This window comes from Ranitomeya variabilis, chromosome 2, assembly GCF_051348905.1.
Source record: "Ranitomeya variabilis isolate aRanVar5 chromosome 2, aRanVar5.hap1, whole genome shotgun sequence".
Lineage (NCBI taxonomy): Eukaryota > Metazoa > Chordata > Amphibia > Anura > Dendrobatidae > Ranitomeya > Ranitomeya variabilis.
Window position 1 is genome coordinate 946,264,498 of NC_135233.1, and position 23,660 is coordinate 946,288,157.

The 23,660-nt window shown below is 40.6% G+C and overlaps 1 protein-coding gene across 1 annotated transcript in view; it reads left to right on the top strand.

Annotated features, from left to right (window-relative positions):
* The window catches only part of IGSF10 (immunoglobulin superfamily member 10), a 106,364-nt gene that overhangs the window by 68,374 nt on the left and 14,330 nt on the right, over positions 1-23,660 (top strand). Inside the window, exons 4-6 of the mRNA XM_077290751.1 lie at positions 3,853-4,243; positions 9,069-14,144; positions 15,845-16,745. Coding sequence (XP_077146866.1) covers positions 3,853-4,243; positions 9,069-14,144; positions 15,845-16,745 — 6,368 coding nt within the window. The remainder of the gene's footprint in view (positions 1-3,852; positions 4,244-9,068; positions 14,145-15,844; positions 16,746-23,660) is intronic.

The following is a 23,660-nucleotide window of genomic DNA, read 5'->3' on the forward strand; positions in this document are numbered from 1 at the left end:
CCAGTACATATGATGAGAAAGACAGCAAGTACGTATTATGGTTTTGTTTTCTCGTGAGTTTCCATCGTCTTCCTCCTTGTATTCTAGTATTTTTCCAAACTTGCAAAATACACCACTGGTCATTACAGATGTGCCCACAAAAATGTCATTATACAAATTCTATAGATTATTGGGACTTGATGACAAAATCTTTTACAGGACGCAGTTCACATCACAACTGCTAAGTGCCCACCTAGCACAAACAACTCCTGCAAAAATTATCACAAAATTGTGTTTCTTTCCCAAAATTGGTAATCTATGGCTATTCATCTCAGTATACACAGATGGACAAAATTGTCGGTACCCTTCTGGTAAAGTAAGAAAAACCCACAATGGTCATTGAAATAAGTTGAAACTGACAAAAGTCAAAAGTAACTTTTAATTAAAATTGACTGAATATTATCTAATGGAAATCAGACTGTGCTACTGAATTTTCGTTTCAAAAAAAAAAAAGAAAGAAACTAATGAAAATGGCCTGGACAAAAATAATGATACCCTTTACTTGATGTTTTGCTGCACAACCTTTTGAGGCAAAATAATGATACTCTTTACTTGATGTTTTGCTGCACAACCTTTTGAGGCAAGCACTGCAAACAATTTCTGTAACTCCCAATAAGACTTGTGCACCTGTCCACAAGTATTTTGGCCCAGTCCTCGTGAGCAAACTTCTCCAGCTGTCTCAGTTGTGAAGGTACCTTTTCCAGACTGCATGTTTCAGCTTTTTCCAGAAATGTTTAGTAGGATTTACTTTGGGTCTCATAGAAGCCACTTCAGAATAATGCAATGCTTTGTCCTTAGTTTTGCAAGATGTTGCAAAACAGCCCCAAAACATAACAGAGCTTTTTCCATGGCTCACAATAGGTACATTATTATTTTCTTTATTATTATTTATGTGTCTTGCCAAAAAGCTCTAGTTTTATATCTGCCCAAAGAACTTTCTCCCAGAAGTTTTGTGGCTTGTCAATATTCTCCAGCAAATTCAAGTCCCTTTTTTATGATTTGCTTTTAATAGTGGTCTCCTCCTTGGTTGCCTTCATGAAGTCCACTTTTATTATTTATTATGCTTTGCTTATATAGCACTATCATATTTCATAGCGATTTACAGACATTATCATCGCTGTCCCCAGTGGGGCACACAATCTAAATTCCCTATCAGTAGTTCTTTGTAATCAGCAGTAGGCACTTTTGACAAGACAGTGACAGATGGTGCGATCTGACACTGTTGCTCCTTGACTATGGAGTTTATCACTAATGTCATTAGAAGTTGTTTTGGGCTCTTTTGTTTCCATTTGTATTTTGTCTCTTTAATTTTTCATCAATTTTCCCTTTTGTGGCCACTTCTAGGGAGGTTGTCTACAGTTCCATAGACTTTAAACTTCTGAATAATATGTGCAGGTGTAGTAACAGGAACATCAAGCAATCAAGCAGCCTGCTGATAATCTTATAGCCTTTGACATGTTTGGCAATAATTTTCTTTCTATTCTCCTGAGACAACTTTCTCCTTAGCTCAGTGTGGTACCATCAATTTTGTCTAGGGCATTTTCATTACTGTTTTTTTTTCAACCACAATTCAAATGCAATGGCTTATTTTAATTAGTTGATCTTTAGTAAATGTAAATTGAAATTTACTTTTGTCAGTTTCGAGTTATTTCAGTGACGATTGTGTTTTTCTTACTGCATCAGAAAGGTACCAACTATTTTGTCCACGTGTTTATGTTGAGCCAGGAGGAACGATGAGGATGGACACATCTTCTAAAATGACACAAACATTTGTAGATTAAAAGACTCTGCTGACACACCGAGGATCAATAATTACATTCCCATTTAAGAATAAGGAACTAGATCATCACTCATGGAATATTCAATAGTGCGTTATTCCATCACACACATATGAGCCTTTGTGACAAGCTTCAGCTTTATTGCACAAAGGAATATAGCATTATTGAATATTTTACAGTAGTATGTCTCATTCATTTTTCTCATAGATATTTGAGTGACAGCTGTCACAGAGAAAAATATTCCCGGTGTGCATAGCAATTCATCTAATCGTGAGATTTATCAAAAATGTAGGGTGAGTAAAAAGAAAGACACCAAGTTTATCAAAATAGAACACATTGAATAATATAATTGCTGCAACTCGCTAAGCAGGTTAAAACATTTTTCTCCTTTGGCCCCAAATAATTGCTGCACATCTTTAATAATCTGGCTTTATTTATAACTACTGTTAGCCATTTTTCCTTATAAAAACATTTTTAAATGTGTGAAGGTAGCTGTAGCAAGTGTCCTAAAAAGCATAGTAAATTGGCCATAAATAGTGTTTTGTTGAGCATTCCGATACCGCAAGTATCGGGTATCGGCCGATATTTGCTGTATCGGAATTCCGATACCGAGTTCCGATATTTTTGTGATATCGGAAATCGGAATCGGAAGTTCCCAGTGTATGGTTCCCAGGGTCTGGAGGAGAGGAGACTCTCCTTCAGGCCCTGGGATCCATATTCATGTAAAGAATAAAGAATAAAAATAAAAAATATGGATATACTCACCCGTCCGGCGGACCCTGGACCTTAACGGTGTAACAATGCAGTGAGTGTAGGACCTGCGATGACGTCGCGGCTTGTGATTGGTCGCGTGAGCGGTCACATGAGCGGTCATGTGACCAATCACAAGCCGCGACGTCATCGAAGGTCCTTCACTCTGCATTCTTAGGAACGGAGGCTGCCGGTTACACCGCTAAGGTCCAGGGTCCGACGGACGGGTGAGTATATCCATATTTTTTATTTTTATTCTTTATTTTTTACATGAATATGGATCCCAGGGCCTGAAGGAGAGTTTCTTCTCCTTCAGACCCTGGGAACCATCCAGGATACCTTCCGATATTTGTGTCCCATTGACTTGTATTGGTATCGGGTATCGGTATCGGCGAGATCCGATATTTTGCCGGTATCGGCCGATCCAATCCGATACCGATACTTTCGAATATCGGAAGGTATCGCTCAACACTAGCCATAAACCATTTGCAGATTTATGGGATCAATTCACAATCAAATTCTGATGTTTTTGTTTCCAATATTCCGTTGGGGCAGAAGGTGCAGGGTTTAACAAGAGATATGATTAATCTAGAATGCTACTTGGGCCCCAATATATCAACTTATACAGTAGTTGCAGAAAACTCATGATAATGTATACCACAAAAGTGTAAGGCATTTATTCTACATTGACGAATCAGCTCTAATGTCTTTTGCTTAGTGCACTGCATGATGGGATGCAATATATCACAGGCTCACCATCTTTGGTGCTTGTTGAATCCCAATGTCGTGCACCACTCTCTCCAGCCATGTACTTGTATAAAACTCTATTAGTTTTGCTTTATAGGGAGTCTGTCACCTGATTCCTGTTGCCCAAACTATGAGCAGCATGAATCTGAGCCTGACTGCAGCCATGAATATTTTTCCACCGAAATGCTCTGGCGTTTGAGAGAAAATACAGCTCTGGCAAAAATTAAGAGACCTAGATGGAGATAAAACTAGTCTGGCACCACCCATGGCCAGCTTTCCTCAGTGCTGCTCACATTTATTGGCAAATCCTTTGCTATCGGTGGCACCGGAGTTGTGAAGCCAGGCTCTAATTCATCGTGCCCGTGATTTGGGCAGCATGTATGAGGTTTTTGTTAAATTAACTTTTAGTTTACTTTTTCCCTGTTGTGTAGGAAAGGATTAACATCCATAAGTCATTGCAACTACTAATAACTACACCAGGTATTCAATTTGTTAATTTAATTGATCTAATGTAAATTTTCAATTTTACATTCTTTAGGTATTGAAAATGAGTTACAATAAAGTGAAAACACTCCATAAGAATACATTCCGCAGTCTGAAGAGTCTGGTCAGGTTACATATGGATCACAATAAACTGGAATTCCTGTCCCCAGAATCATTCTATGGCCTCACATCCCTGAAATTGGTGCACTTAGAAGGAAATGAACTACGGCAGCTGCATATGGATACTTTTGTCACTTTACGCTTCATACAGATGTTTAAAACATCATCTATAAAAGTTATTAACCTGTCAGATAACCAGTTATCATCATTGCCTAAAGAGATGTTCTTGTACTTAAATGAATTGGATGGACTTTATCTTCATGGAAATCCTTGGTCCTGTGACTGTAACCTTCAGTGGATCACAGAACTGGGACAGCAATCTAAAGGTATTTAATTCCCTGTGTATATTCATGTCACACACGATGGTAATGTGCAGTATGTACTGTATTAGCACTATGAAAACTAGTTGGTTTTAGAAATGTCTTCATAATTGGGATACCTTTTAATTAAGTTGTTCAGTTTTCCAGTTTTCTTCCAACGAAATGTAAACTTTTATCAATAAACCCTCAGAGGTTCTCCAACCGATTGGGCAGCTGTAATCTGTGTGGGGTATTGTGGCAACAAGTCTTCAATTTTCAGCACAGCCAGAGGGTTTATTAAGAATTACATTGATCCTATGGAAATCAATGTGTTGTCTATGTTGTGGCTAAAAGGGTTTTCCTCATTTTGAAAAGTGGAACCCAGACTTTTCATGTAATGTAAAATAACAAGTTTTGATAGTATTCACCCTCATTGGGTCCAGTGCTGGCTCTATAGCTTACATGGTGCCAGCTACTGAGCTCAGTGATTGGCTGCAGCTGTGATGTGTATGTCAACATGACATACCACTGCAGTCAATACATAGAAACCAAAGCAATATCATGTAGCTGGAGAAGGGGAGGTGGAGTACTGCCTTATTTTGTGATTTTACATTAGAGGAAGCATTTGGGGTCCACTTTTCTGAAAATGTAAAACCCCATTTAAATGATGAATGACTAAGCTTTTTTTGCATACATCGCAATGTGTCGTTTTGGCGAAAAAAAACGCGTCCTGCAAAGTTGTCTGCAGGATGCGTTTTTTCCCCATAGATTTACATTGGCGACGCATTGCGACGTATGCACACACGTTGCAACTGTCGTGCGACGGTTGCATCGTGTTTTGGCGGACCGCCGGCAGCAAAAAACGTTACATGTAATGTTTTTTGTGCCGATGGTCCACCATTTCCGACCGCGCATGCGCGGCCGGAACTCCGCCCCCACCTCCCCGCACCTCACAATGGGGCAGCGGATGCGTGGAAAAACAGCATCCGCTGCCCCTGTTGTGCGGCGCATTCACTGCTAGCGTCGGCCCGACGCACTGCGATGGGCCGAGTACAACGCTAGTGTGAAAGTAGCCTAAGAAATATCACTCTACTGACTGAATTCTTTAATATAGTATTTTAAGGATTTACCAAACCAGATAATTAATTACACTTTGTGCTCAATTATAAGGTTAGTATTTTAACCAGATCATCATTTTTATACAATTTTTTTAATTCAAAGCTGTATAAACTTGAGTGCTTATTGGATGAAACAGATCAGGTGATATATATTTGTGTAATGAGCGAGGATGTGACCTAAGGATACAACACCCTTTATCAAGGTGTTAGGCAGTTTGTTTTCCTCAAGAAAAATGGGTTTAACAAGAGATTTAACTGACTCTGAAAGCTCATAAATTCTTACAAATCTTAGAAAAATATTTAGAATTGAGAGTCCTCAGTGGTTGATACCTTTTAATGGCTAACTGAAAAGATGGTAACAAATTGCAAGCTTTTGAGACTACTCAGGTCTCTTCATCAGGCACAGACTAAAGCAAATTCTGAAGAATGACATATTTATACACAACACAGCACATAACTGTCATTATGGGAGAGTGATAAGTGATAAACAGTTGTATAAATATGTGATTCTTCAGAATTTGCTTTAGTCTGTGCCTGATGAAGAGACCTGAGTAGTCTCGAAAGCTTACAATTTGTTACCATCTTTTCAGTTAGCCATTAAAAGGTATCAACCACTGAGGACTCTCAATTCTAAATATTTTTCTATCTACTGGCTAACACGGTACCAAGATATTAATCTTTCCTGTACAAATCTTAGAGAAATTGCTAAGATTTTGGGGTGCCATCACAAAATCATCAAATATATTGATGTAAGTAGTCAACAGGGTTGAAAAAAACGTGATGACAAAAAAGACATACATTAGCCACCAAAGTAATGAGAAAAATCAAACCTGAAATGACCAGGTACCCAATATCTTTCAGTGCTGTCATATTCCATAACTGCACAAGGAGTTCAGTGTTCAGAAGCAAGGCCATGGTAAGGAAGGAAGTTGTTCAATCACCACTGAACAAGACACAAAACTTGAAACATGAAGACTGGGCCAAGAAAGATCTGAACACAGATTTTTCAAAGGTCTTATGGACTGATGAGATGAGAGTGACTTTTGATGGACCAGATGGATGGGCTCGTGGCTGCATAACTAACGGACACAGACCTCCACTTCAACTCATATACCAGCAAGGTGGAGAGTTCTGCTGTAAGCTGTTATTATTAAATCTGAGCTAGCTTCAGGTTGAAGAGGGACTCAAAATCAACTCCCAAACCTACTGCCAGTTTTTAGATGACACTTTTCTCAAGCAGTGGTGCAGGAAAAAGTTTGCATCTTTCAAGAGAACCATGATTTTTTAGCAGGACAATTCTTCATATCAAGCATCAAAGTACTCCACTTTGTTTAGCCAGTAAAAGCCTTAAAGATGAAAGAATGTTAAGGTCATTTTCTCACATGACCTAAGCCATATTGAGAACTTGTGGGCCCTTCTTAAATGTGAGATTTGAGGTGAAAGAAAACAGTACACCTCTCTGAACTGTGTTTTAGGAGGCTGTGGTTGGCACTGCCCATAAAGTTGATAGTCAACAGTTCACGAAACTGGTAGACTCCATGGATGGAAGACTTATGATTGTTATTGAGAAGAAGGGTGGCTGTGTTGGTCACTGATATTTTTTTGACACGTCAAAAATGTTTTTTTCTATATTTCGAGTTGTTTGGTTATTATTCTCACTTTAACAGATACAAATAAACAATTGAATTGAGAAAATGTACATTTTTCTTTTAGGTGCATTATTCTACACACTAATAGTTTACCAATATGCACACACATTTCTTCTTCTATGAAAGACAGAATCTCACTTTAACTTTCTTAAATATTCAGGTTTCAGGTTTATTCACCTTTTGGATTGACCGACAACAGTGTAGTGGTTCAATAATAAAATTAATTATTAAAAGTAAAAATTGACTAATAATTGTGCACACAGTATTTATACTTGATTATTTTACAGCTGTATCCAAAGTCTATTATTATGTATATTATGCTCAATATTCATTATAAATTATCAATCTATATGCTAAAATTCCAAATGGAAATTCAGAAAACTATAAACTACACTGACTTTTGTGCTCTAGTATCACCAATGATTTATCTAGGTTTTCCTTCAGTCTATGGAAAAATTCAGTTGCCTACTCTGGCACTCTAAATACCCCATCCAAGGAAAAGTATATTATTTGCGACCCTTCTTCTAATGCATAGCAACTGTGGATCCTTCCCTATTTTGCTATTAGTATAGCATGTAGACCCAGTTTTGTTTGGCCTGTCTTAAAGACACATGGACCATTTTTTACTCTTTTAGATTCTAATTTCACCTTTAACCACGGAGTTAGCAGTGGTTCATCTCTGAGTGCATGTACTTTATTCCTCTGCATGTTGTTGCCCAATCATAAGCACGAGGAGTCATGCAGTGAAAAAATAACTCAAACCTAGAAATAGCTTAGAGCAGGCTTTCTCCTGTGAGCCATGTAGTGAAATACAGCCCTGCTCTTCTCCATGGTCTGAACACCTACTGTGGGTAGTAGGGCTATGTACTATTGCATATTTTACCGCTCTTTGTTCAAGTCAGTCATTGTGGGAGTAAAGAAGAACTGACAGTGCCCTGAGATACATAGCTCTGCTGTTCTCCCCCTCTCCCACACTAACTGCAGTGAGGTTAAAGCAAATCGGTTAGCAAAGTGATAAAACCTTTACTATAAGTAAACAGCATCACACAGAGTAATAAATAAAACATCCTTAAACTTGGTGTCTCAGTGTCTTTCTCCTGCCGTCTTCAGATTACATAGCAAAAACTTGCTGACAGATTCCCTTTAAAGATGTAAGAGGCGTTTGTAGGGACACATTACTGAAACTACTGTTCACAAAGGACAGCAGCTCTGTATGTCATCACATGTTTCACTGGAGCAAGCCTACTCTAACCTTCTCTAGGGGTATGACCCCAGAAGCAAATCTCTACTATTGCACCTTTGGATAAAAGGGAAATTGGAACTTAAATTTTACAAGTTAATATCTTTACCATGGGGATGAAGAATAAATAAATAAAAATGTTTTTTTGTGACCAGTTTAATATAAAAGGCGCTATTTTATTTTATTTTTTTGTTTTTACAAAGGGTAAGCAATGATATAACAGTAATAAAATGAAGAATACTCATTTGCTCTCACTCCCATGAATCCAGCACTGGCTGCTCTGGTGGTCTTCACCGGGGCAAAAAGCAATGACACCCCATGTCTAAGACCTGTGATTGGCTGCAGCAGGGATATGGCTGGAATGGGATGTAATTGTTCAATTTAAGTAACCTGAGATCTGCAGCCAATCAGTGACATAGAAATGTGACTTCAGTGATCCCTGCACCGGAACCAAATTCCTGAGCAATCAAAGCTGGATCCATGGAAATTTGATGAGTGTGCCTATTTTAGTTTTATTATAACATTTCCTCCTGTTTTATCTTTAAACACTAAAATGTGTTGCTATTATCTGAATGCTTTTATTCTAATATACCCATTTCATATTTGTGCCACATGGGAAAATTTCAATGAATAACTGAAGGATTCATAAAATGCATCTCTCTCCTTTAGCTGCTGAAAATATAAAGTGTTAGGGAGAACAATAATGAAAATGTGGTTATAGGAAACGACATATTTATAAATATAAATATATAATGTATTTGAATTAAAATGTCTGACAATGAAATAGAGCTTTATATTTAGAACCAACAAGACTTTAAAATTGTTATTCTCTTTTATTTTTATAGACTTGATCAAGTGCAAGAGAGATCGCTTAGGAACTCAATGCCCTCTTTGTTCCAGTCCTAAAAAGAATCAAGGGAAATCTTTAAATGAAATATCATCTCAAGATCTTACTTGTGTCAAGCCTAATATAGAAAACATCCACAAGCTAAAAAACAGCTCTTCCACAGAAGAAGGCAGCTTTACTGGCATATCAGCCAAAGACTTTGTAGCTCCAATGGGATCTCTAATCATAAATATGACAGATCAGTCTGGAAATGAAGCAAACCTGGCCTGTACTGTTCAAAGGCCAACCAAAATGACTCAGATAATGTTGGACAGAAAGGAAGAATACACAGCAATGAGGACTACATTCTCCTCTTTCTTGGTATGCAACATTGACTATGACCATATTCAGAAGTTATGGGGAATATTAGCAATGTACAGTGATTCTTCAATGAAACTTAAGCGGGAGCTATTGCTTACAAAGACACCTTTTATCCACTATAAATATAAGCAAGTAGGCTCTGGTGATGATGTGTTCACTGACATTGATGCAGAAATTCGAGCAGAACCTAGCTGGTTGATGCAGGACTTGATTACTATACAACTTGATAGGACAGCAACAACTCTCAGCACACTGCATATCCGGTACTTCACAGATATCTATGTTACAATTCCCAGTTCTGTTGAGTACCCCTCAAGAAACAATTGGGCAATGATCATCAAGAACAACCAGACACAGACAGAGTATGCTGCAATAATAGGAGGAACAGTGGAGATGGATTGCCAAGTTGTGGGTGAACCAGTTCCAAATATTGAATGGGTGCTTCCTGATGGAATTAAAATCCGAGCACCATATATGAGTGAAGAAGGAAGGTTAACAATTACAAAAAGTGGAAAGTTTATTTTAAAGGTGGCTGATAGTTTTGACACTGGGGTTTACCATTGCATTGCTACAAATTATTTGGATGCAGATGTACTTTCATTTAGAATTACTGTGATAAGTGGTGATGTGGAGGAAGAAGCTGTCAATGGGATTGAACTTTCAGTCAATAGTGGGGATGTTCTCTATCTTCCTTGTGGTTCATATGGAGTTCCTGATGCATCTGTGAACTGGATATTACCCGATCACTCTATTTTACATGAAACCTCAAAAAACAAGGTTATTTTCCCCAATGGCACACTAAAGATCCAAGATATAACACAAAGAGACAGAGGACATTTTAGATGTTTAGCAGCTAATCTATATGGACTCGACATGTTGACACATAGAGTGTTGGTGAATGATAGAAAACTCAGCACAACCATTATGAAAGTACAGCTGGACCAAAATGAGGATGTAAATGTTGAAGGATCAGGCAATGAAGACATTAAAGAAAACCTGAACTCTGTGACAGGGAAAGCCATTGAACATAAAAGATATCCAAATAGACGCCTACCTATCAAATCAGATGGACGAAGTACAAATGTACCAGCACTTAGAAAAAACAGAATAAACCATGGTTATAGAGGACACAGGAGACAATTTACTCAAAACACAAGAAAAATTGATCCCCAACGCTGGACAGAGATATTACAAAAAACAAAGCAAAATTCAATCAACAGCAAACTAATAACAGAAGTCATGAAAACAGTCAAGGAAGAAAACGATATAGAAAGCATATCTGGAGATGCAGAGCAACCATCCGGTGAAGAATTCCTTCCAGTGAATGAAAAGTTCTCAATAGTAACAGAGAGTTACTCAAGTACAGGCATACTTAATACAAAACCCAGAGTGTCTACAGTGACTGATTCTGATAATCATAAATGGAGCACAAATAAAATACCTACAACACCAACCAAAGCAAACATTGATGAACGCTACACAGAAACAACAAAGACGAATAGTTACATTACACTGAGCAGTCAGGAGCCAACTCCAACACAATATTTTGCTTCAGGAGAAAACCCTACTGCAATTAACTATGATAGTGAACAGTCAACAACACTAAGCATTTTAAACCCATTAGCATTGGCAATATCAGAAGCACCACCTACTACAAATATTGTGAGCATGCTACCCACAGATGCCACAACCAATTTGATGCCAAAACTTATTCCTTTTACTACATATGGCAATGTTGAATCTGATAATAATAATATTTTTGTAACTACAATAAAATCTTTAACTGCAACTCCACAACCTGGTGTCATAAGGCCAACAACTTCCAGTACTTACCATTATACTAAATCACAAGACATTACAACCCCTACAGTAACAAAACTAACCTCTTCTCATTATACTGATACACATGATATTACAAACCCTATCATTATGGAAAATGATCTACAAACTAAACCTCAATATGATTACACCATTTTTACTACATCTAGTTATTTGAAAAGTCCATCTGAGAATGTAGTTACTATGCCCAAACAAGGAATAACTTCAATTAGTAGAACACCTCCTAACTTTATAATCAATCCAACAACATCCTATGATTCCTTTAATCCCAAATATATATATATGGAACAAAAAAACACATCTAGCAATCTACATGCAGCTCCTCCACCATCTCAACAAATATATGCTCCAACTAGTTCAATTACAGGAAGCTCTGTCATTTCTACAAGACCAAAAGAAGTTATAGAACCATCAGTCATAACTCACATCACAAATACTCCGGTATCTCATAAGCAATCTCCATCCAGTGTTAGTTCACATTCAAGCACCCTAATGCCTTTTCCAGCCATTACTACTACTCAGCCAACTGTTTTCACTACCAAAGACATTACAAGTAAGCTACAGACCACACCTGACAATTTACACTATTTTACATCAAGAATTGACACCACAAGAATTCCACATTATTATGAAGCAAGGGAGGATTTGGAAGATCAAAATGTTGTTCGCTTTGATTCCTCCACCATGACAAGTGCAAAATTGCTTCTTTCACAAACTGACATTGGTCCAATATATTTTCATAGCACTCAGAAAATCATAACTCCAGGGCTCCCAGCTGGCTCCACAATCATTACTCATCAACAGATCCAGATAATGAAAGAAGTTACACCATTTGTGCCAACTCTAAGGCGTTACGGTCGCAGAAGAATCCCAGGAAGAAGACGCATCGTAAAACCAGATCGTATTCCAGATGTTAAAGCGCATCAATCTAGATTTGGAAAACAAGAAAATATTACTGATATCACTGAAACCACAACAGCATACAGTACTGTTTCTAGTATTGTTAAAAATAAACAGATTTTATCTAGTACAATACCTTCAATCACAAATCCCCCATTACCAATCACACTGTCAACTAAAACAGCTCCAGAGGCTGTCAGGAGAAAAGAAGCAACCACTTTGCTGACTACACAATTCAAAAATACTGATAAAGCCACTAATAGATATAATACGCCATCTCAGCCTCACATTACTAAAACAAGTAACATAGACATGTCTGTTTTGGAAAAGCTCAAGGTTGGATTAAGTTATAACCAAGGTGCAACAACATCCGTACCGATAACCATGCCTGTAGTTGGACAAAAAGAAAAGCTGGTATTCACTTCACCCCAACCCACCACCAAACCTTTAGCAGCCTCCAAAATAATTAGAAGGAAAATTCCCTGGCATAGATTGTTTCCAAACAATCAGTTTACTCAAAGGGAAATTCTTAGGAAACTCAGAAAACACTCTCATTTAACATCTACAATTATCTCAACTACTCCACTTCCAACATTAAAACCAATTGTTACAAAAATTCCTATAGTACCTTATACAAAGGAAGAGAAACTAGGAAGCGGAAACCTAAGCAGTTCCTCCGTATCAATGGTAAATTATCCAATGAGCGCTGAAGCAACATCTAGTATGGTTCATCGAATTAGTGGCAAAGCATCAAAAACAATAATGCATCCCAAATCTGCTACAGTAGAAGCAACAACTGTTTATCCAACCAATATTGAAAAGGAAACAAGTGCCAAATATAACTCCAAAAAAACAACTGTACTTTACCCAACAATGACTAGTGATAACCAAAGGCCATTTTTTCCAACCAGGTCTGCAGTACCATCAACTATACAACTTCCAACTAATTCAAATTTTGCAGAAACCGAAGTGCAGCCTGCAAGTTCTAAGGATGGAAAAACTGAAGCTTATTCAGTCAGTTCTATGGGGGTAATAACGACTAAAGAAGTTACACTCATCCCTAACACAGGTTATGTCTCTACTACATTAACCCCCAAAACAGCTGCTCTCTATAACAGACATAGATTTCTGAAAAGAAAACGACCAAGAAAAAAAAATGTCTTAATCAACTCAGTAAACACTTACACTTATAAGCCATCAACAAATATAAACTTGTCAACTTATTCTGAAGATACCACAGTTAATAGAATAATTTCAACACCAAAGTCCTCAGTTACCACTGTTACAAAAACACCAATAACATTAACGAGTTCAAAAAATTATGCTCCTCCAAACATGGTGACCAAATTTTTTTGGAGTAATCTAACCAAGGATGATAAGTTATCCATGCATCCATCAGTTGCAATGAATGGCATTGAGAACTTAACTACTCCATACTTAGAACCATCAGACATAAATAATATTGCCACATCTGACCAAGCTCTCAACAAAAACATCCCACATGAGCATTCTTTTGTCACAACATATAAAACCAAGGCCTTCCCAACACATAAGACAAGTCCTACAACCAGCACACCTACACCACTATCGGTAAATGATAATGTTATCGATAGTGTGACTATTCCAGCAGCCATAATAAGTCCAAGCACAACCCAAGGATCAGCTGGTGGTAGAAAAGAAAATATTGGAACCCCCCAAACATCTCAGAGGAATGTAAACACCCTAGCACAATTTCCAATTCTATTGAAAACACCTATACGATACAATGTTTCATCTATACTAACACAGAAAACTGAAAAGAAAGCAACTTCCCAAAAAACAGAAGAAATTCCTTTCAATTATGTTCGCTCTAAACCTAGTATTTTGGGAGGTAAAGCTGCAAGTTTCACTGTCCTTGCTAACTCAGATGCCTTCATTCCATGCGAAGCAACTGGCGATCCAACACCCACCATATTGTGGACAAAAGTGGCTTCAGGTAGGGCTAGTTCCTTTTATTACTTTGTTGAAAATTTACACACTTTAATACATTAATTTTTACTTTTTTTTGCATGTTCTAAATAATAAAGTTTGAACCAAAAAAAGCAACCCATTTTGTCATGGATTGTTTTTAGCACCAGAGTTTGAAAATCCAGTCCTTTTTGGACATATTTTTAATTTCACGTCAAGCTGCACTAACATTGTATTTAAGTAAAAATATACAGGACCTGATTTATTAAGGCTGGCATGCAAACTGGTCTAAATCTCGATGAATCTGCCGTGCGGGCTTTTCCACATCTTGTCCGAAGCCATCTCCACTAAAGCTGGTTTCACACTTGCGTTTTTTGCCGCTGCGTTTTAGCGCTAAAAAACGCATGCGTTTTTTTCTATACTTAACATTAAAAACACATGCATTTTTTTGCATGCGCTTTGACGCGTTTTTGGCAATTTTTTTTATGCTTGCATTTTGTTGCAGAAATGCAACCTGTAGTACTTTCTAGCGGCGTTTTTTTGCCGCAAAAAAAACGCATACGTTTTTTCGCGGCAAAAAAATGTATTGCTGTCTATGTAAACGCATGCATTTTTAAGCACATGCGTTTGCATGCGTTTTTAAACGCATGCGTTTCTATAGAAAAACACAAGAAAACAAGAAAAAACAAGAAAACCCTAACCCTAACCCTAGGGTTACTAGGGATCCTAACCCTAACCCTAAGGTTAGGATCCCTAGTAACCCTAGGGATCCTAACCCTAACCCTAACCCTAGGGATCTTAACCCTAACCCTTAGGGTTAGGGTTAGGATCCTAACCCTTAGGGTTAGGATCCCTAGGGTTAGGGTTAGGGTTAGGATCCCTAGGGTTAGGGTTAGGGTTAGGATCCCTAGGGTTAGGGTTAGGATCCCTAGGGTTAGGGTTAGGGTTTGGGTTAGGGTTAGGATCCCTAGGGTTAGGGTTAGGATCCCTAGGGTTAGGGTTAGGATCCCTAGGGTTAGGGTTATGGTTAGGGTTAGGATCCCTAGGATTAGGGTTAGGGTTAGGATCCCTAGGGTTACTAGGGATCCTAACCCTAACCCTAACTTTAACCCTAGCTATTTCTGTTTATAGTGGGTTTTCTAGTTGATTTTGATGATTGGCAGCTGTCACACACTTCTCATCATGCGTTTCAAAAACGCAAATGCAGGAAAAAACGCTTGTAAATGCGTCAAAACGTTGCTTTTTTTACCACATGCAAAAACGCATGCATCTAAAAAACACAGCGTTTAAACGCGTTTACATGCGTTTTTGTACCAAATGCGTTTGCGTTAAAAACGCTGCATTTTTAAACGCAAATGTGAAACCAGCCTAAGATGGTTGTAAAAACATCAAAGTCACAACATTTTTTGTGCAACTCAGAAATGAAAAAAGAAAACTGGTGAAAATTCCTTGATAAGTTGGGCCCTTAATATTAAAAAAAAAAAAGCGAAAAACATGCGTATGCTTACATGCATTACAGCTTCTTTAACATTAATTAGCCATAAAGTGCCTGTACATTTGCAGTATAACTCATACTTATAAGGATATGATATTTAACTACAGTACAGTATTCATCAGGACTAGAAGAAACAAAAAAAAAAAGCCATGGTTTTTAAATTTAGATTTAATAACTGAGGACATATTTGAATAGTTTTGTATTTTACAGTGAAAATATTGTTTCTTTTCTAGGAACTTTCGTATCCAAGACAAGAAGGGGAAACAGGATGGAAGTCTTACCAAATGGAACACTCTCTATTTCAAGTGTGAGCGCCCAGGACCGTGGGCAGTATCTTTGCGTTGCTAATAACCAGTATGGCTCAGACCGGCTGCTTGTAACACTTTCCGTCATTACATACCCTCCAAGGATTATACAGGGCAGATCAAGGGAGGTGACAGTGCACTCTGGCAGTACAGTAAGTATAAAGTGCCAGGCTGAAGGACGACCTTTTCCTACCATCACCTGGATACTAGCCAATGAGACCATTGCATCTGAAGAATCTGACAGTGTTCATAAGGTTTTTGTTTTATCTGATGGGACTCTTACTATTATGGAAGTGACTATTTATGATCGAGGACTTTATAAATGTATTGCTACTAATACAGCTGGATCAGATACACTTACTGTAAAGGTTCAAGTGATTGCTGCTCCGCCTGCTATTTTGGAAGATAAAAGACAAACTGTACTTGCTCTTCGGGGAGAGAATGTAAAACTTCATTGCACAGCAAAAGGAAACCCACAACCCAGTGTTCACTGGGTAGCATTTGATGGTACAAAGGTGAAACCATTACATTATGTAAATGCAAAGTTGTTCCTGTTCTCTAATGGGACACTCTACATAAGGAATGCAGCATCCTCCGACAATGGAAACTATGAATGTATAGCAACTAGCTCTACTGGCTCAGAAAGAAGGGTCGTCACTCTTAAGGTGGAGCAAAATGATATTGTGCCTAAAATAATCCATGCTTCATCAAAATCTACTGAAATGAACATTGGTGACAAGTTGATGCTAAACTGTAGTGCAACTGGAGAACCAAAGCCAAGGATAATATGGAGGCTACCATCAAAAGCTTTGGTAGATCAATGGCACAGGTAAGAAAATGTATTTATGGTAAATTGATCATACATGTACATTTCTGAAATGGTTGCATGATAAATTATAAACAGCATAGTCAATGAGGAACACGAACTAGAGCCCCATAGTATCACCAGCCTTACTGAAGATGATGTGAATCCTAAAATAGAAGTGCTGGCTTATTTAGAGATCACACACAAGCATCGTAGCAAAGGCAGCAAATAAAAATCACAGTAAAAAGGCAGAGATGAGGAGAGGAAGGAGTTCTTTACAATGATGGACAAACAGAAGGTAAGGGCAGGCTGCACGAGGTAGACATGATGTGGAAAAAAGGTGGGTCTTTGCAAAGAGATACTGAACAAATTAACACATTTGTACAGTAAATAAACGGACCTAATTGCTTATGCCTAGAGGGTTCCCTATGATACCTTGTACAGCAGGTAATAGGAGGATAAGAGTATTTCGCTTTTGAGAGGCTGTGAGAAGTGTGCACATAACCGTAACAGGGTAGAGACATGACTGCTAGTATGGATCTGGAAAAGGTCAACATGCGAAATCACTGGAAATTAAAGCTTTATTATTAAAACAAAATATTTTCTTTCCATCTTCTTGGATTTAATCTGCTTTTTTGCCCCCCAAAAATATAGCTATAATATATATAGATACAGTGGGGAAAAAGTATTTAGTCAGCCACCAATTATGCAAGTTCTCCCACTTAAAAAGATGAGAGAGGCCTGTAATTGACATCATAGGTAGACCACAACTATGAGAGTCAAAATGAGAAACCAAATCCAGAAAATCACCTTGTCTGATTTGGCAAGATTTATTTTGCAAATTATGGTGGAAAATAAGTATTTGGTCACCTAAAAACATGCAAGATTTCTGGCTCTCATAGACCTGTAAATTCTTCTTTAAGAGGCTCCTCTGTCCTCCACTCATTATCTGTAGTAATGGCACCTGTTTGAACTAGCAAATAAATTAAGCCTTGAATATGTTCTGACTTTGTTTATATTCCAAACTATAGAAAATTCAGAAATGAATTTCAGAAGTGAGCTTGTGGGTACTTTACAGTATCACATCACTGAAGGAGGAACCGGGAGGACAGTGAAGAGGAATAGCACCTCTAAATCACAGCTTATTTTTTTGTTACCACTTGGCCTTCCTAAATGACATTTACTCCCATCACTCTTGATCTCTCTTCTTGGATGGCTAAATTATGTACACGTCTTCTTGTTTTATCCATTTTCTTCTACTAGATTCCAGACAAGAAATTAAGTTTAAGTAGTAAAAAAACGATTAGGTCAGCTCACCAATAGATTTCAGCAGGTGCACAGAACTCCGTTCTGATCCCCACGTTGCAAGACAGCAAATTTAAGAAAAATAGTTCCTCAATGGCGGTCTTCTTCCCAGCCACTGCAGTCGATAATAGGGTTGAGCGATACCGTCCGATACTTGAAAGTATCGGTATCGGAAAGTATCGGCCGATACCGGCAAAGTATCGGATCTAATCCGATACCGATACCCGATACCAATACAAGTGAATGGGACTCAAGTATCGGACGGTAAATCAGCCCTTTCTGTCCTTCTATATGGGGTTCTGGAGGGGGGGGAGAGTGTGGGCGGTGCGTGGGCGGAGACTGCGTGTCTCTGTGCGGGCGGGGTCTGTGCGGGCCTGCCAGGGATCTCATTCTATGCGGCCGGCGCTGTATGCCCAGGCTTGATGCGGCGTGCCGGGGCTTGATGCGGCGTGGGAGGGCTCTGCGGCGTGCTGGGGGGTCTATGCGGCGTGAGGGGGTCTAAGCGGCGTGCTGGGGGGTCTATGCGGCGTGAGGGGCTCTCTGCGGCGTTCTGGGGCGTCTATGCGGCGTGCTGGGGGATCTATGCGGCGTGAGGGGCTCTCTGCGGCGTTCTGGGGCGTCTATGCGGCGTGCTGGGGGGTCTATGCGGCATGCTGGGGGGTCTATGCGGCGTGCGGGGGGGTCTATGCGGCGTGCGGGGGTCTCAGCGGCGTGCGGGGTCTCTGCGGCGTGCTGGGGGGTCTCTGCGGCATGGGGGGGGGGTCTCTGCGGCGTGGGGGGGTGTTATGACCCCAGTGGACAGGGTCTCAGAGGAACGTGTAAGTCTGCAAGATACAAAAATCCAGCTCATAGGGCTGTGGTAACTGGGTTGACCAAATAGCTACTCCTAACGCCAACACTAGAAGTAGCCGGGGATCATGCCTACGGTGATCACTAGATGACTCGCGCCAGCCGGAGAATCTAACTACCCCTAGGAGAAGAAAACAAAGACCTCTCTTGCCTCCAGAGAAAGGGACCCCAAAGCAAGATACAAGCCCCCCACAAATAATAACGGTGAGGTAAGAGGAAATGACAAACACAGAAATGAACCAGGTTCAGCAAAGAGAGGCCAGCTTACTAATAGCAGAATATAGCAAGATAACTTATCTGGTCAACAAAAACCCTATAAAAATCCACGCTGGAGATTCAAGAACCCCCGAACCGTCTAACGGTCCGGGGGGAGAACACCAGCCCCCTAGAGCTTCCAGCAAAGGTCAGGATACAGATAGGAACAAGCTGGACAAAAATACCAAACAAAACAAAAGCAAAAAGCAAAGAAGCAGACTTAGCTTGAAAAACAGGAACCAGGATCAGAGGACAAGAGCACAACAGATTAGCTCTGATTTCAACGATGCCAGGCATTGAACTGAAGGTCCAGGGAGCTTATATAGCAACGCCCCTGAACTAACGGCCCAGGTGAGGATATAGGAAAACACAGACGCTCCAGAGTCAAATCACTAATGACCACTAGAGGGAGCAAAAAGCAAAATCACAACAGTACCCCCCCTTAGTGAGGGGTCACCGAACCCTCACCACGACCACCAGGGCGATCAGGATGAGCGGCATGAAAGGCACGAACTAAATCGGCCGCATGAACATCAGAGGCGACCACCCAGGAATTATCTTCCTGACCATAGCCCTTCCACTTGACCAGGTACTGAAGCCTCCGCCTGGAGAGACGAGAATCCAAGATCTTCTCCACCACGTACTCCAACTCGCCCTCAACCAACACCGGAGCAGGAGGCTCAGCAGAAGGAACCACAGGCACAACGTACCGCCGCAACAAGGACCTATGAAACACGTTGTGGATAGCAAACGACACAGGTAGATCCAGGCGAAAGGATACAGGATTAAGAATTTCCAATATCTTGTAAGGACCAATAAAACGAGGTTTAAATTTGGGAGAGGAAACCTTCATAGGAACAAAGCGGGAAGAAAGCCACACCAAATCCCCAACACGTAGTCGGGGACCCACACCGCGGCGGCGGTTGGCAAAGCACTGAGCCCTCTCCTGTGACAACTTCAAGTTGTCCACCACAAGATTCCAGATCCGCTGCAACCTATCCACCACAGAATCCACCCCAGGGCAGTCAGAAGGTTCCACATGACCCGAAGAAAAACGAGGGTGGAAACCAGAGTTGCAGAAAAACGGCGAAACCAAGGTGGCGGAACTAGCCCGATTATTAAGGGCAAACTCAGCTAACGGCAAGAAGGTCACCCAATCGTCCTGATCAGCAGAGACAAAACACCTCAAATAAGCCTCCAAAGTCTGATTAGTTCGCTCCGTCTGTCCATTAGTCTGAGGATGGAAAGCAGACGAAAACGACAAGTCAATGCCCATCCTACTACAAAAGGATCGCCAGAATCTGGAAACGAACTGGGATCCTCTGTCTGACACAATATTCTCAGGGATGCCGTGCAAACGAACCACATTCTGGAAAAACACAGGAACCAGATCGGAAGAGGAAGGCAGTTTAGGCAAAGGAACCAAATGGACCATCTTGGAGAAGCGATCACATATCACCCAGATAACAGACATGCCCTGAGACACCGGAAGATCAGAAATGAAATCCATGGAGATATGTGTCCAAGGTCTCTTAGTGACAGGCAAGGGCAAGAGCAACCCGCTGGCACGAGAACAGCAAGGCTTAGCTCGAGCACAAGTCCCACAGGACTGTACAAATGACCGCACATCCCTAGACAAGGAAGGCCACCAAAAGGATCTGGCCACCAGATCTCTGGTGCCAAAAATTCCTGGGTGACCTGCCAACACCGAGGAATGAACCTCGGAAATGACTCTGCTGGTCCACTTATCAGGCACAAACAGTCTGTCAGGTGGACAAGAATCAGGCCTATCAGCCTGAAATCTCTGCAACACACGTCGCAGATCAGGAGAAATAGCTGACAAGATAATACCATCCTTAAGAATACCAACAGGTTCAGCGACTCCAGGAGCATCAGGCACAAAGCTCCTGGAAAGAGCATCGGCCTTCACATTCTTTGAACCTGGTAAATACGAGACAACAAAGTCAAAACGGGAGAAAAACAATGACCAGCGGGCCTGTCTAGGATTCAGGCGTTTAGCAGACTCGAGATACATCAGATTTTTGTGATCAGTCAAGACCACCACACGATGCTTAGCACCCTCGAGCCAATGACGCCACTCCTCAAATGCCCATTTCATGGCCAACAACTCCCGATTGCCCACATCATAATTTCGCTCCGCAGGCGAAAACTTCCTAGAGAAAAAGGCGCAAGGTCTCATAACAGAGCAACCAGGGCCTCTCTGCGACAAAACGGCCCCTGCTCCAATCTCTGAAGCATCCACCTCAACTTGAAAGGGAAGCGAGACATCAGGCTGGCACAAAACAGGCGCCGAAGTAAACCGACGTTTCAACTCCTGGAAAGCCTCCACGGCAGCAGGAGCCCAATTAACCACATCGGAGCCCTTCTTGGTCATATCCGTCAAAGGTTTCACAATGCTAGAAAAGTTAGCGATAAAACGACGGTAGAAGTTAGCGAAACCCAAGAACTTCTGAAGACTCTTAACTGACGAGGGCTGAGTCCAATCAAGAATAGCTCGGACCTTGACTGGGTCCATCTCCACAACAGAAGGGGAAAAAATGAACCCCAAAAAGGGAACCTTCTGTACACCAAAAAGACACTTTGAGCCCTTGACAAACAAAGAATTTTCACGCAAAATTTTAAAGACCATCCTGACCTGCTCCACATGCGAGTCCCAATTATCAGAAAAAAACAGAATATCATCCAGATAAACGATCAGAAATTTATCCAGATAGTTCCGGAAAATGTCATGCATAAAGGACTGAAAAACTGAAGGGGCATTAGAGAGCCCAAAAGGCATCACCAAGTACTCAAAATGACCTTCGGGCGTATTGAATGCGGTTTTCCATTCATCCCCTTGCTTAATGCGCACAAGGTTGTACGCACCACGAAGGTCTATCTTGGTAAACCACTTGGCACCTTTAATCCGGGCAAACAAGTCAGACAACAGCGGCAAAGGATACTGAAATTTGACAGTGATCTTATTTAAAAGCCGATAGTCAATACAAGGCCTCAAAGATCCGTCCTTTTTAGCCACAAAAAAGAATCCCACACCAAGAGGGGAAGAAGACGGACGGATGTGTCCTTTCTCCAGAGACTCCTTGATATATGAATGCATAGCGGTATGTTCAGGTATCGACAGATTAAACAGTCTTCCCTTAGGAAATTTACTGCCTGGAATCAAATCTATTGCACAGTCACATTCCCTATGAGGAGGCAATGCACTGGACCTGGACTCGCTAAAGACATCCTGATAATCAGACAAGTACTCCGGAACTTCCGAAGGCGTAGAAGAAGCAATAGACACAGGCAGGGAATCCTCATGAATACCACGACAGCCCCAACTAGACACTGACATAGCCTTCCAGTCAAGGACTGGATTATGGGTCTGTAACCATGGCAGCCCCAAAACAACCAAATCATGCATTTTATGTAGAACGAGAAAACGTATCACCTCGCGGTGTTCAGGAGTCATGCACATGGTAACCTGTGTCCAATACTGCGGCTTATTTTCTGCCAATGGCGTAGCATCAATACCCCTAAGAGGGATAGGATTTTCTAATGGTTCAAGAATAAAACCACAGCGCTTAGCAAATGAGAGATCCATAAGACTCAGGGCAGCACCTGAATGTACAAACGCCATGACAGGATAAGATGACAGTGAGCAAATCAAAGTTACAGACAGAATAAACTTAGGATGCAAATTACCAACGGTGACAGGACTAACAACCTTAGATATACGTTTAGAGCATGCTGAGATAACATGTGTAGAATCACCACAGTAGTAGCACAAGCCATTCCGGCGTCTATGAATTTTCCTCTCATTTCTAGTCAGGATTCTATCACATTGCATCAAATCAGGTGTCCGTTCAGACAACACCATGAGGGAATTTGCGGTTTTTCTATCACATTGCATCACATCAGGTGTCTGTTCAGACAACAACATGAGGGAATTTGCGGTTTTGCGCTCCCGCAACCGCCGGTCAATTTGAATAGCCAGGGACATGGTATCATTCAGACCTGTGGGAATGGGAAAACCCACCATAACATTCTTAATGGCCTCAGAAAGGCCATTTCTAAAATTAGCGGCCAGTGCACACTCGTTCCAATGTGTCAGCACGGACCATTTCCGAAATTTTTGGCAATACACCTCAGCCTCGTCCTGGCCCTGAGACATAGCCAGCAAGGCTTTCTCTGCCTGAATCTCAAGATTGGGTTCCTCATAAAGTAAACCGAGCGCCAGAAAAAACGCATCAACATCAGCCAATGCCGGATCTCCTGGCGCCAACGAAAAAGCCCAATCCTGAGGGTCACCCCGTAAGAATGAAATAACAATTTTTACTTGTTGAGCAGAGTCTCCAGACGAACAAGGTTTCAGGGACAAAAATAATTTACAATTATTCCTGAAATTCCTAAACTTAAATCGGTCTCCTGAAAACAGTTCAGGAATCGGAATCTTGGGTTCAGACCTAGGATTTCTGGTAACATAATCTTGTATACCCTGCACACGAGCGGCAAGCTGGTCCACAC